The sequence below is a fragment of the Anthonomus grandis genome, chromosome 6 (assembly GCF_022605725.1).
Source record: "Anthonomus grandis grandis chromosome 6, icAntGran1.3, whole genome shotgun sequence".
Classification (NCBI taxonomy): Eukaryota; Metazoa; Arthropoda; class Insecta; order Coleoptera; family Curculionidae; genus Anthonomus; species Anthonomus grandis.
Genome location: NC_065551.1, coordinates 2,510,540 through 2,526,440, shown reverse-complemented (window position 1 = coordinate 2,526,440; position 15,901 = coordinate 2,510,540). Strand labels below are relative to the sequence as shown.

Here is a 15,901-nt window from a genome sequence, read left to right as displayed (position 1 = left end):
AAAACACTTATTATTCTATTTATTGAGTCTTAAACAATTAAAGCTTTATCTTCCGATCACTTATTAAGACAGAGACAAATCCCTGAATCCTTTTTCAACAAAGAAAGTCAATTTTCTAAGATGTTCTTAGAATATTCTTCAGATTCCTGATTAAAAAATAATTTTTTAAAAAGCATCAATGAGTGATACAGTTGATCCAGATGGATCGTCCATTCCTCATACTCGCTTTTCGCCCTGGCATGGAAATAAAACTGCTTTTGAATGAAATTTGGTTTTGACTTAAGGGTCGCTTTTTGCGATCCATTGTTTGGCCTAACAGTCGTCAGTTGGAAACATCTTGGCTTCGAACAATTGTTAATCTGAAATGGTTGGTCAATAACAATAATTGTCCTCAAAAAACAAAAATAAGTCACCTTTTTCGTAATCGGTCCTAAACAAAAACTTAAGTTGATCATTTCAATTGGCTCTCTATCAAACTGCCAGTCATTTGGATCAGAGTAGATCGAGAGATCGTTTCCTTTCAGAATGCAATATCTAGTATACCAGAATGTAACTTCTCCTTTGTTAGTTCCCACATCCAAAAATCCACTGATGTTCACATTGGTATCAGTGTTACATCGTATGCAATGTTGGATTTTCCCACTTATTCTAGGAAAAACTTTGGGGTAAGTAATGAGCGTTGAGGAGCTGGTCTCAATTTGGTCCCTAGTGAGTGTCATCTCTGCACAGAGTTGAAAAGACGTCTTGTAAACTTCTTTTTCTTGAAACTGGTTTTCTACGTAATCTTGATAAATTATTTTAGAAGTGGAGGACTTTAACAATCTTTTCTAAAAAATCAGTATTATTAATAATCTTAACTTACTTAATGATGTTCACTTACCCAGTTGATGTACTTTCTATGGTTTTTCAATCGGATGAAAAATAGCTTGACTTTAATTTCAAAATCTGGAGAAACATTCTCAAACGTGAAAGCGCGACTCAAGGATAGCAGATCAGTTTGCTCCTCCATAAACTCCGATACAAACAGATCCAGACCATGGGAAATTGTTATAAGGAACCTTTCAGTATATTTTGCATATTTCTTCTTGTGGCCAATGGGTTTCAATAAAAGATCAATATTAGATAAAGTGATTGTTGCTGTGTAGGGGCAATCGTCATTTATTTGAGCATACGACATATCGCTAATCCGTTTGTTTACTAGTTGCACTCGTTCACCTGAAAACCTATTTCTTACTTTTCGTAGAACACTTTCAGTTGCTGACTTTTAGCCGATCATGTGACCGGCTTCTTCAGACAAATCGATCACTTGCAGACTACACTATGAACAATTTATTCAAGGAAAACTGATCAGACTACACATCGAAGATGCGTTGAATTACCAAGGCATAAGTAGTATTAGATTATGCTATGAATACATATTAAAAAAAAACTGTCCAGTCTCAGACGACGCTTTGAATATGCATTAAAGAAAAACTGATTAATCTCAGACTACGCTCTAAACATACATTGAAGAAAAATTGATTAGTCTCAGAATACACTGTGAACACGTATTAAAGAAAAACTAATTTGGTTTAGACTATGTCTTGCAGATACACTAAAGGTACCCTGTTCTGTTCAAATATCTGTTTTAAACTAGGCTCTGAATTGAAGAGTAATGCATTGACCAAAACTGATCGGAATTTTTAAAATATTGAAGAGCACTTACCTGTTTCTAGTAAAACTTTCTGTATTACCAAAATTTGATCAATGTTGCTCCTCACCGTTTTATTAGCCTCTTGTAAAGCATTCGATGCTTCCACCATGACCTTATAAATTCGATCTTTGGTTTGCCTCAATGCCTTATATAATTCATTCTGTTTTTTATATAAGCTCTTTTTAGGTTTTTTCGATATTGCTTTCTTATTTTTATTACTATGATAAAAATGGGAAACACTAGAATGGTCAGTGACCAATGCCTCTAATCCATCGCTGTCTACTGACGATCCGGAACTTTCAATCTGTAAGTCATTATTAATCAAAATCAATTAAGTGATTTTAGGTTTTTTTACCTTATTTTCGTCGAAGAGTGCATTTTCACTTTCCAGCTTCTTAATACCTTTATCCAATTTGTGTTCTTGGCATAAAACCTGTTTCTTTGGCTCTTCTTCTGGTTTATTCGAACTCTTTGGCCGTGTCTTATCCAGAGACCAATTGGGTTCATGTACAAGAGCCACTGTCGTCTCAATTTTATCACAATAATAATTTTTTGCTTCTTTGCAGATTCGGCACTTATATGGTATAAAGTTATTTAGGGACCAAATGTGTTTATTCTGCATTGTAGAGACATTTAAACTATTACATGAAGAATTGACTTTCGGAAGAAAATGTTCTGATCCAGGTAAGGTGGGCAAGCTGTCTTTTGAATTTGATTTCGATGATGGTGGTGATGATAGGATTTCTTTGGAGTTTCGTGAGGTAGTGCAAGAAGTAGAAGCGGGCTCTGGAGATGAATCGCCTGGGGTTGTTAAGTGTCTGAAGCTTCTTGGGATGACTCTAGCATAAGTTGCTTTCGGCTGGGTTTTATATTGTTGCTTTCTTACAGTCGTTTCATCTTCGCTGGATGATGGGATGATGTTATCTGGGTTTCTGAGAATCGATTTTAGATCCTAAAAGTTTTGGTCATATACCGGCCTAGCAATTTGTTCTGGGGTGCCAAAATATCCATGCATTAACAGAAATTCATAGTCAAAGCGTTAAGTTTGAAAAAAGAAGAGCAATGCTATATCGATTTCCAACAGTCCATTTTCCAGCTGGAATGGAAAATGCAATACGCCGTATATCTCGGCTATCTTTACGTTAATTTTGCGTCGGGATGAAATTAGTAGAGGGAGAGTAGGCGAAACGCTATCGCTTTCTTTTTAACTTTTGCCTTAGACCAATAACTGCAAGTAAATACATTGAATTCTGTACCCAAGACCTTCATTGGTCGTAGACGATGTTGTGGTATAAGGAAAGTGAATATTTACCATTGAATTAGACGTTTCATTATCATTAACTTTTAAGGAGTTACGCTTTTGTTGCTCCAGAATCAACTTCATTCGATGTGCAGATCTTATCGGTTTTGGAGGACTTTTTTCACATTTTGATATATTTGGACTCTGGTCAGGACTGGCTTCTGAGTCAGGAAGAGTTACCACTTGTACCTGACTCTGTTCCAGTTGACTAAAGGTTAAGAAAATTTCTTTTGTAAATAGAAGTATTTTTACATTTTGAGGCAACTGGGTCTAGAAATTGAAAATTTTAAATTCCTTTTTGCAATTATATAAAAAATAACTCACCTCATAAAATTTAGCTTTGCACGTTTGTCCTAGGATAATCATTTTGTTTTCGGGAAGATCAGACTCAAATTCCTTCACCAAATTACTGGAAAACTGCAGTTTTTTCCTTTCCCTTTTCGATGCGGATGTCGCGGAAATGCCACTGTCCGAACAACTATCCAGGATAGGTGTTTGTATAGCAGTCGAGGTTTCCTGAGTTTTTATTATTTTGGGATTTTTTTGTGAAATATTTTGATTCGATTCCAGTAACGAGACTTCCTCATGAATAGGATCTCGAATAAATATTAAATCAAATTGTGAAACCCAAATTATTCTTGTTATATTCACTAAAACCTTACTCATTCCTAATTAGGGTATTTATGTACTTTCAACTATTTATTAGATATATTAAACTAACACTAATCTTCAGTCAATAGAATAAATCGACAAATAGTTGATAATTTTATCTAATTAGGTTTTGTTTTGGATCATATCTGTTTGCAGAGATTATTTCTTTGGCCATTATGTTATCACTCTTTTGCAAAGAAATTCCATCTAATTTATTTACTTAATAAAAATTGATGAGTTTAAATATTCCGTCAACACTATTACTTATTTCTATTACCAGATTTTCTTAACGCGCATAATTTAGCTTTTAGCGTCATTTATTTTTACACTTATGTGAAGTAATGAGGGTTTAGATTTCCACTTAAATGTGCTTTTATGGGTTACTTAGTCACCATTTTCATTTTAATAAAAACACTATTTTAGATCTTATGGAGCGCTTTTCTGAATTTCTAAATTAGAAGAAAATAGACTAATTATTTTCCAAATGAAAAGAATTGAACTTTTTTTTCGAATTATTTGGAAAAGGTATATACTGTTGTATATACTGTTGAATTTAAAGTATTTTTTACGCTCTTATACATGATGCTTTTAAAATATATTCATGCTTTTAATTGAAACAGTAAAATTGATGACTTTTTTGCAATAATCTATATTGTAAAAGTTGTACTGAACGTGGTGCAAATTAGGAGATAGTTCATAATTGCTGTGTGGGTCTATGTTGGATGAATTAGTTATTTAAATGTAAATCAATAAAATCAAATAGTCAAAGATTAAGCGGCAAAAATTAAAAATCGAGATAATACGTGATGTACTAGACTAACTAGTAAATCTATGTATAAAAATGGGTAGTATGAATAAAAAAGGAGTACCTGCTAAAACTAGAAGTATTAGTATTTTCTACGAAGTATGTACTTCAAATCTGAAAAGAAACTACATTTTAAAGTAGATACTTCTATTTTTTCCGGAACTTGCTACATCGAGTAGTATTTACCAAAAGTGTTTACTACCATTTGAAGTACCTACTAGATGCTACGATTTTCAAGAGAAATGTAGTATGTACTTAAGTTTTGCGAAGTTGCTATAAGTGCATCTTCACTAAGAGTACCACGGTGTTCTGTTTGAAAATTGATGGACTACGTAACAGAAAAATATATAACGTAAGACGCAACTACGATAATGATATTTTATACCATAAAATATTTCGGTAATTGAGCAATAATTTATTATTGCTTTTAATTATTGTTTAAATTCTTTATTCTTTTAGGTTTAGTAGGGAAAACGTAGCTTACCTAGCTAACATATTTCTGACCGAAGTAAATGAGACTCGAGGAGGTGCTCTTACGCACATTCAACAAATGGAAGTTTTTTTAAGAAGCCTAGGTATGTTTCAGTAAAAATTAAATAAAATAAGGTAAATAATGTAATTTTGTTATTTTTGTTTAAGGAGACCCTGGATTTCAGATAGGCGTTGGCCTTGATGTTGGAATTAATCAATCAACTGTTTTAAGAATTATTAATAAAGTGTCACATGAAATCTGTCGCAAGAAAAATCATTGGATTAAATTTCCGGCTACCCAAAATACACTCAATACAGCTAAAGATGAATGGGCAGCACATAGCTCAATACCTTATGTCATCGGTGCCACTGATTGCACTCACGTTAAAATTTTAAAACCATATGTACATGGCGACGAATATATTAACAGAAAAGGAGTTTCTAGCATAAATATTCAAGCAACATGTAATAGTGCAGAAATTTTTACTAGTGTTGATGCTTCCTGGCCTGGATCTGTCCATGAATCCAGAATTTGGTACAATAGTCCTACTTACCCTATTATGGTTAACAATGAAGAGATAATTTGTTTTTTGGGTGATTCTGGATATGGTGCAACTCCTTGGATGTTGACACCATTTAAAGATCCCACAACAAATACTGAAAAATATTTTAATACAATACATGCAAGAGAACGTGTTATTATCGAAAGATGCTTTGGTCAGTTAAAAAAAATATTTCTTATGTTAAATTACACCATTCGACTTAAAACAGATAGAGTATGTAGTATATTTTACATAACTGTGCAAAAATTTAAAACGATCCAGATGAACATTTTGATGAAATTGATATAGCAGAAGTAGTTATGCCTGAATTATATGCTCAACCAAATAACGCTGAAATAAGAGGCCGAGGTATCCAGTTTCGAAATGAAATTGCAACACTGATCTACAGACAACGTTGAAACAGTAAATATTTTTTTTTATTATTTTAATTATATATTATACATACAGGGTGTCCCACGACGGACTGTGGCGATCGATTTCTCGAAAAGTAGGCTTTGGAAAATTTTGAAAATTTGGCAGCCTTGATAACAATAAAAATCTGCCAAAATGGCCGCAGTTTATCGTGGGACACCCTGTATACTATATTTAACTAGCTTATACCCGCGGCGTTGCCCGCGTAAAATATATTTTCAATATTATTATTGTAATGTAATAATATTTTCTCTTAAAATTGTAATTTACCTACCAATTTAATAATGTTATTAAATTAGCTTGCAGCCATATAAATGTAAATAAATACAAATACATATATTTATATCTTATGAAAACTTTGACAAAATAATTAAACTTAATAAACATATGGGAAAAGTAAATAAACTGAAATGTTATTTCCCTTTCAACAAAAAAGACATATTATCCATACATTAATAAATTTAATAGTAAACACATACATTTTTGTAGGTACCTATAAATTCTAAATAAATTAAAAAAGTCTCCTGATGTCGCGCGAAGTAATTCTCTACAAATTGCTCTATAGCTCCTGCTGCCTTTTCTACAGCTCTAGCGGCTTTTTCTTGCGCTATAGCAGCTTTTTCTTGAGCTACGGCAGTGTTGATTTGTTGAAGTAATAATTTCTTTTGTAAATACACCATAAATTCTTTATCATTACCAACTTCTTTAAAAGCAAATTCAACGTCTTTACTGGTGCCTGCAGTTACAGCTCCTAAAACGATACAAAGTCAAACCTAATTAAATAAAAAATATAATATATAATAAGGCTTTTACCTGGAACTTTTTTAATCACTGGATTCTCATTCTTCCATTCCATAAGTCAAAAAATTTTTGTTGCCACTGATTTAATTTCTTTCTCTTGTTTCCTGTTTGTTTCATGTGTTTGAAATGAGGTGATGCTAATCAATTAAAAGCATTTACTTCGAAATAAAAGTAGATACTACGAGAACAGTAGTAGATACTTCGACGTTAAGCAAATACTACCGGAAGTGTTTAGATACTTCATATCGTAGTATATAGTTCGAAGTAGATGCTTAAAATTGTAGCATAAGCATTTACTTCATTTTTATTCATACCACTCAATATGTTTTTTGTCAAAAACTCAAAAACTAAGTGGTTTTTAGATATCTGTATTAAATGACATTTGTTGTTTTAATAATAGCAAATATTTAGCAATAATAGCAATATAATTAAATAGCAATAATTCTGCATAATCCATTGTTTACCGTAAGAATTTTAAATCAACGAAAGCATTTTAAAAAAATAAAATAAAAAATGAAAAAAGTAGAATTTAAAAAATCAATATAAATTTTCAAAGAGAAACTCGTCATCATATTATCTAAGAAGCAAAGAAACGTTTAAGCACATACTAAATAATTACAATAATTTAATATTAATGAACTTTTACTTAAATGAGGATACAGTTTGCTTATAAAAATTGACTTGACAAAATTGAGAAAAAATTATTTACACCTACCTTCAAACTCACTATAACTGCTGTTATTTTCACTTTTCTGTGAAGGTTTTCTAATTTTTTTTTTCAGTTTTTCGAGGCTCTTTTTTACTGTTTTACTAAGAAAACCCATTTTGTTTCACCGCACTAAACTTCGCTCTGAAACTTGATCGTTCGAAATTAAATTTTACAATGGTATTTTTGCTTCGTCTTCTACATTTATATGCTACTTTAAACTACCTGTGGATTAAAAATTATAATGTAAAGTTTTACAACAATAGTAAAAGGTAGATTAAAAATGTATTTCCACCCTTATTTTATTAGATGGATTGGTATTAAGATCCCTTTTAGAATTATTAGAGTATTTTTTTATGGCTCTATTATAAGAATTGGTTTATCTGTCTAACCAAATTTGGGCTTTTTCTTAAAAATTACTTAGCAATTCGAGATTGCCTTGGAATATTACTTAAATTTGCACTATGTATAAGACCTTGGAGCAGGTAAAATTCTATTTTTGTCTTGAATATTGGTAAATCATCGATGGTTGTCAGTGAGCTACTAAAAAAATGCATTGATATATGGTTCAATTTACATCTCGTGAGTGATCTAAAAATGTAGTTTTTAAATATTTTTTGAAAAAATACACTGTTTGGTCGAGTATGTCATATAGATGCTTATAGAAAAGTGATACTGCCAGATTGACGTCAGACGTAGTAGTTAAACTGCCAATTGGTCTCCAAGAGAAGTTTATATGGCAGAGGGTAATTAGCCTTTTTAAAGTCGTAGCATTTGCTATGGGGATTAGTTTGAAAGGAGCCACATGATAATGTATTCCCAAGACCAGGGAGACATTGATGCTGTGATGCTATTTATCTTGAGGAACAAGTGTTTGATTTTCTTTAGCAACCTCACCAACTCAACCCAACCGAACCTTACACTCAAAATTACTTATTACAAAATCCAATATATTATTGTAGGGATTTTTAAATGTTTTAAAATGTTTGAAACTGCATAATACCATAAAATCATTTAACTTATTAAGTTGGGGAATAGATGTAATATTAAATTCTCCAATGAAGATGACCTTGTATTGTTCTGTGTATGGGCTCATACACAGAACAATAATTTAAAAAAAAGTTGATATTGAGACAGTGGTGTTTGTGGTTGAATATAAATAACAAAAATATAGTTCGCCATTTAAGACACCATACTGGATCCAGGTCTCTGTAATTGCTACCAAATGGTTATCACTGAGAGACACAGACTTATAAAATTCTTCAGTTTCAGTGTTCAAATCTCTGACATTCTGATAAGCGATACTTATATAAGTTAAACAACCTTGCTAGTTTAAATTTTGATTCGATACAATTATAGGTTTACCATTGCGATAAACAATCCTTAGATTAGTTCCTCCAGTATTTAATGTATCTGTCATATACGCCTGGAGCTGTTTCTGTGTATATCCTGACTAATAATAATAATAATAAAGGTCTTTTTATTTAGGAAAAAAATACAATTACAAAGTTAATAGTTTAAAGGCGAGATTTAGCGCACAAAGATTCAGATATCTAGATGCCTGTTCTTCCACATATCTATACTATACTAAGTTTCAAAATAGGAATAATATAAAAGTTACAAATTATAAAGAGTACATCAACCAGCAAAAAAAAAGAACATCTGACAGCATATACGCCTACACAAATAAAAGGAAACAAATTCAACCTTACAAGCTACAGTCTGTTATATGTATATATATTATAACATAGTCTATTGAGCAGTGTGAATAAAAACTTAGCTTTTGCTTTTAGTATGAAGTATAAGCTTTAGCTTTTACTAGGTAGATTTAGCTTTTGCTAATAGCATTTGCTGAAATTGAAGTGAATAACCTTTTGCTTTTACTTACTAACAAAAGCTAGATATTTTAAGTATTTACTTAAAGTTCTTATTTAGGAAATCATTCAAAGAAAAAATGTTTTTATTCTGATAAGGCCTATATTTATATTTTTGTGACTAATCAGTCGGCCGTGAAATTCTGTGGAACTGCAGGCGCAGACCTGTCGATTTTTAACTGCCGATTTGCAAATCGACAAAGGCAAATATCGAGCACATTTTTATAAATTTTTTAAACCAGTATCATTTCCGAGTGCAAAGTATTTACGTTCAAAATGAGTAGTGATTCAGAAAATTCTACAAGTGATTTTTGACGGAGGAAGTTCCTGCAAAAATGTCGTCCAACCTGAAATTGATGGAAATGTTGGAAAGCTCTAATATTTTATTTAATAAATCGCAAGTTCCTAAAATAATAGAGCAAAAAGAACAAACATACAAAAAATCCACCAAAAATATATTTTGCAAATTGGAAGGGATTTAACTGAAAGACAACTTAAAAAGAAAATCCAAAATATGAAGACCGAGTTGAAGAAAAGGACGGACAAAACTGCAACGGGAAATAAGAAAATTGTTTTAAACGCGTGGGAAAAACAACTTTTGGCGCTAATGGAAGGACAAGAAAACCCTGTTTTTCAAAAAGTACCAGGTAGGTAAGGGAAGGTGGGGGAATATCGACCGTCGGGCAAAATCGACCAGTTTGAAATCTCATAAACTTGGCGCCATCCGGGCGTAATATACCAACCGACCAAGAGATGGCTTCGTATGAGCCTGATTTATACGATTAGTTGTTGTTGATAGTTGTGCTCGTGTTTAGACTTTTTTTATTAAAACTCCGCTGCCGTTATTAAGGTAGGGAACTCTTTTTACATTTGAAATGTATTGCATTTCCTGATTATATAATGCTGCAAATATGCTTTCGTTTATTAGGTCCAATTTGGTGCACTTATAACACATATTTTGAGTAAAAAAAAATCTAGGTTAGGTTAACCGGTTCGGGTGAAATCGATCACACTGGTCGATATTACCCTACCTAATATTTGTGGCCTAATTATATATTTATATTTTATATAATAAAGTGCGCAATAAATGTAAGTATTAGGTACCTACATGTCAGCATTTCATTTCAGATGCCGCGAACATACGTCCGAAAAACTGGACGTTCCTCATGGACGGAGGATTCCAAGAAAAGAGCAATAAAGGCCGTGGGAGAAAAGACATTATCTATTAGGCGTGCCGCACGAATGTTTAATTTACCATATGGTACTCTTCAAGATAGGCTAAAAGGTAGATTTCAACCAAAAAAACTTACGTTGGGAAGGAAACCTGTCTTTTCCGAAAATCAGGAAAAAGAAATGGTTGAAACCATATTAAAACTGTCAAAATTATTTTATGGATTGACAGTTCAAAGCATAAGATCATTGGTTTTTAAATATGCAGAGACAAATAAAATTAAACATCCTTTTAATAAGGAGAACGGGATGTGCGGCAAGGATTGGATCTACTCATTAATGCGACGTTATCCGCAGCTTAGTTTTCGCAAACCAGAAGCTACTAGCCTTAGAAGATTTACCGCATTCAACAGAGAAGAAATGAATATTTTTTTCAATAATGTAGAGTTACTATTTGAAAAATACCATTTTGAAGTTCATCGCATCTATAACGTTGACGAAACTGGTATTTCCAATGTCCACAATCCGGGTCGCATATTGGCAAGAAAAGGAGAGAAGTCGATAACAAGCGGAGAAAGGAGTCAAAATACTACGATTGTGTGCTGTTTTAGTGCATCCGGGCAATATATCCCGCCTATGTTGATTTTTAAGAGAATGAGTATGAAAGATGGCTTGGAAAAAAATGGTCTGGCAGGCGCGATATACAAATGCTCAAAATCTGGATGGATTACCGAAGAGTTGTTTACCGAATGGTTGCAACATTTTGCGAAATTCGCTAATGCTATTCCAGAGCAACCTATTCTTTTAATACTGGATAACCATTCCGCTCATTCTTCTTTAGCTTCCTACACTTTTTGTCCAAATGCTGGCATTCATTTACTATTGCTTCCACCCCACACGTCTCGCAGGACACAGCCTCTGGACGTAACTTTCTTCAAGTCCTTGAAAACTACTTACCACCAAGAATGTGATGTGAATGTGATAAGTACATGAAAAGTAGAAATTATGAATAAATAAAAGACACTGTAAAAGACACAGATATTGTCGAACATTTTGGAAATACTTACAATAGGGTGACCACAATAGAGAAGGCTCTAAACGGATTTAAACCGACCGGAATATTTCCCATCAATCGTGATGCGTTTTGTGAGGAAGACCTTGTACCTATCCATGAAGATAATAATGATCCGCCAAATACAACGGCTCCAGGAGATTTACCATTGGAGGAAAATACATCAGAAAATATTTTAGAACCCATAGAATTCAGACAGAAGACTCCTTCTCCAAAATCAGGGCGAAGTGGATTAAGTGGATCTTCCAGGAAGATTGAATACCTTACGTAATAGTAGATTGTCATCAGATTAGTCTGATTCTGAATTCAGTTTGGAAGAAGTTGCGGAAGACAGTCTAAGCGATGATGGTGATAAAACCCTGAAAATTAAAGGAACACTGGAAAATACTTCCTTTCACGAGTTATGTCCACCTCCAGTGTTTCATGAAGAATTTCACAGCGAAAAAGGCAACATTTTCAAATATTAACATCTACCCCTTTAAAAGAAGAGCTCGAAAATAAGACATTAAAAAAACAAAAAAAGGAGGAAAATGAAAAATTAAAGATTACAAAAAAAATTACAGGTAAGGAGGAGGGAAATGACAAAATTAAGAAGGTCACAAGAAAAATTACAGATTACAGGAAACCCCGGTTGGAGAGGAAAGAGCAATTGATGAAATCTGTGCTATTTGTGAATAATTTGGATACAATAATGAGATTTGGTGGCGGTGCCGTTCTTGTGCAACCTGGGCTCATGCTAAATGTACTAGCGCAGAAAAAGCTTCAGTATATATTTGTGACTTTTACTCAGTATAAATTAATGTTTAAATGTTAAAATAAAATGAATTCCAAATACACACATTTTACCCTACACTGTGGTCGATATTATCCTATCGGTCGAAATTACCCGATTTTTTTCCATGTTTACAAAAAACCCATTTTAGAAAAAAATATTTGTTCATTTGCGAAAGCAATAGAAAAATCTTCTACTAGATAAAGTAACAAAGCAATTTTACCATTTTAGACATATTTGTACAAATACTTCTATTTAAAAAACTCAGTAGCGCTTAAGTAGTCGATATTCCCCCACTCTCCCCTAATAAGGAGGGAGTAAAATAAAAAAAATGTAAAAAATCGAGTAATATGTCATTTTAGGGATTTTTGGGTATGAAGATTTTGATTTTAGATCCCACTGAATATTTTAGAAAATGGACGGGGATAGGGAGGGAATAAAATTTAAAAAAAAAAAACGTTTTTTTGTATCAAATATCGAGTAATATGTCATTTTAGAGGTTTTTGGTTATGCATATTTTGATTTTACACCCCACTGAATTTTGGGGGGAAAAAACATTTAAGAGGGGGAAACATTTTATAATATGAAGTTTTATAAGTTTTTCTTAAGGTAATATTTTTGGGCTAAATGAATCTAGTTCTACTAATTATTTTACGAATCCATCATCAAGGTCGAAACTTAAAATATGATGTGTGTCGTTTTCTAAGTACTAAGGGAGGGTTAGGTACTCCAACAGTGATGTGGAAGTATTGATTGAATTTGCAGCGGTTTTTTTTTCGCTGAATAGTATAAATTACTGTTTTGCTGCTATTTGATCCAAAAAAATTATTTCAGGAGCAATATCTGTGGAACAACCTCAGCCATCAACGTCCCAAACTGAAGAATTTATTCCACCTCCACCTCATGTTCGGTGTTTACCTGATAAGTCTTCAGTTACCAAAAAATCCAAATTTAAGGAAACAGACGAAACCTCAAATTTGTCCAATACTGAGCTTCAACGACTGGTATTGTTGGAACAGCTGGAACTAATAAAGGTTCAAAAGAAAAAGGAAAAATTATTGTTGGAAAAAATACAAAAAGAAAATGGAGATCAATTTGTAGAAATAAATAATGTGTTGTTCAGAAAGTTGTAACTAAAGGAATAAATTGTTTTCGTTGTTAACGTTTTTAAATTAATGACCTTTACTGAGATTAAGGTACCAACTTACATCTAAATTTAACTTAAAAAAAATCAGAATAATGAAAACCATAAAATATAACATTATACAGTGTGGCCCATTGAAAACTTTCTAGAAGATGTTTAGACTTGAAGAATTTCTAATATTTATGCTGAAAAAGTTGTTGTCGAAAAAATCCTCCTTCAAGCTTCATGTTGTCTTTTGATATTATACAGTGCGTTTTTTTTAATGCGGTACATAGGATTTTACATGTTAAAATGTCAAGTGCATGTTAGGCACATTTCTACTGTAGTTATAAAAATTGACACAGGCCAAGTTTGGGCTCTTAGCAGCATACTACTCCCAGTTCTTAAAATAAAAATGCTTAAATTTATTCTAAAAATTCATTTAAAAATTAAAAAATCGACTCTTTTGAAATACCCCGTACAATACATGACCACCGGCTACAGACATTCATTAGTTGTCAAATGTTTTGACATAACAACAAATAAAAGCTCAATTTTTTAAAATTATTTATTAAAAAATGACTCTTGTTTATACGATTGGAGTAAGATTGAAGATTGTATCAGTCTCATACCAGGAAATGGCAAATGTATTTACTGGCTTTTATATCCAGATCGCCCAGCTCTACGCAAATCAATTAGAAAGTATGTAGTAGAAAGATTATGAATAAGTAGTAGAAAGATTTCTTTTAAGAGTAATTAAAAACCCTTCGTCAAATTTACGGTTCTTAAAAGAATGTGATGTAATTTGTTCCTGAAGTAGCTGCTTAAGAGCATTAACATACAAATTATTAATTTAATTTCTTCATTTTTTTTATATGGATTTATTTTTACTAAAATTAAATGCTTATTTTGTTAAATAAATTTCGTTTTTGACGTCATTTAAGTCACCTTTTTGACATTGTCAATGTAATGATAAAATAGCTGGTATTAAATCAATATACAAGGCTATGAAAAAGTGTTTGTTTTCTAAGATTAAATTTGATTTTTCTGAAAATCTAGCACGTTTTTAAGAAGAAACTAAAGCTTGTTCTGTTTCTAGAGACCTAAACTTTGCCTATGTGAATTTTGGTCTGCATAGGCTTAGTAAAAATAAACTTAACATGCACTTGAAATTTTACCATGTAAAATCCTATGTACCGCATTAAAAAAACGCACTGTATGGTATCATACTTAGTAGTATATTTACAACTGCAATTGAAAAATTATATTTTTTATTTCTTCTCGTCTCTGTTGACCACGCTGACAGTCGTTATTTAGCTCATCATTATCTTCCACAACTTCTTCACCATCGTGATCCTCGGCGGCTACTTCTTCTTCGTCATTTGGTAATTGGTCATTTAAATACTTAGCAACATTATGCAGAACTACAGCGCTGACGATTACTGACGGAATTTTGTCAATGTTCAATCGTATCGGATGTTGCAAAACAGGGAATCGACGTTTTAGTTGTCCGAAACAGCGTTCTATAATAACGCGCTCTCTTTTATGTAAATTATTATACGCTATTTCTTGAGGTGTGGTGGGGTTTCTATACGGTGTTAATAGCCATGGTGTTATGCCGTACCCTTCATCGCCTAAAATAATTGCATAGTTCTGTTGACGTGTTCTCATCATACCAAAAATATTTGATCTTCTTAAAATACGACTGTCGTGCACCGAGTCAGGCCATTGAGCATCTACGGATGTAAAAATGTCTTTTGCATCACAAGTTGCTTGCACATTTTTTATACTACACCAGCCTTTACTTTTAACATACTCGTCACCATGTAGCGATGGCTTTATTATTGGTACATGAGTACAATCAATTGCACCAAAAGCACAGGGAAATCTATAAAACTGTGCCCATTCGTTGATTGCCTGGTCAGTCGAGTTTTCTGTAGGAAATTTAATCCAAATTCCTGCCTTTTCAACTTTTTTTGAACTGCGGAGATGCGGGAACACGCGACCACAAAACTGAATAATGATTGAATCAGCTGCGGCCATGTTGAAAAAGTGACAGCTCCGCATTCGTTCCGGATAAAAGTTGGTCAAGTTTAACTTTTTCCATTGTTTACGCTGTGTTGATTTGTCACGTTTTTTGACCATTTTCACATATATAAACACACCTTGTTTGTGTGTTTGGTTATCTAATAGTGTAGAAACCAGCTCCACATTAGTGTACCAGTTGTCGGTGACAACAGTTCGGCCGCAGTTTAAAATTGGCTGACATAGGTTCATTACCACATTTGTAGGTGTAGTTTTGGTTAGTTCCAAATTTTTCCCTGCCTATATTTGCATGCTGTATGTGAAACCGTTATTGCTAAATAACTTGCACAACTTGATTCCGTATCGGTGGCACTTGTTTTTTATATACTGCTTCATTACAAGTCTTCCTCTAAATGGAATTAAAGATTCATCTATACAAACAGTTTCTGAAGGGTTGTATAAAC

At 32.7% G+C, this 15,901-nt stretch overlaps 2 protein-coding genes across 3 annotated transcripts in view; both read right to left on the bottom strand.

The window, feature by feature from the left end:
• LOC126737588 (exportin-6-A-like) overlaps positions 1 to 15,901 on the bottom strand; it is a 320,333-nt gene that overhangs the window by 5,712 nt on the left and 298,720 nt on the right. The window lies entirely within an intron of this gene.
• LOC126737589 (anillin-like) lies at positions 7 to 3,591 on the bottom strand. 2 transcript variants are annotated; one of them, XM_050442570.1, is made up of 5 exons: positions 2,049 to 3,591; positions 1,706 to 1,997; positions 881 to 1,215; positions 414 to 827; positions 7 to 359 (listed from the first exon to the last, which is right to left on the bottom strand). In XM_050442570.1, exons 1-5 carry the CDS (start codon positions 2,313 to 2,315, stop codon positions 108 to 110), a joined length of 1,560 nt encoding a protein of 519 aa, XP_050298527.1. In that variant the 5' UTR covers positions 2,316 to 3,591; the 3' UTR covers positions 7 to 107. The 2 variants fall into 2 exon arrangements, with proteins under 2 accessions (XP_050298527.1, XP_050298526.1); XM_050442569.1 differs by having other exon boundaries at positions 7 to 827.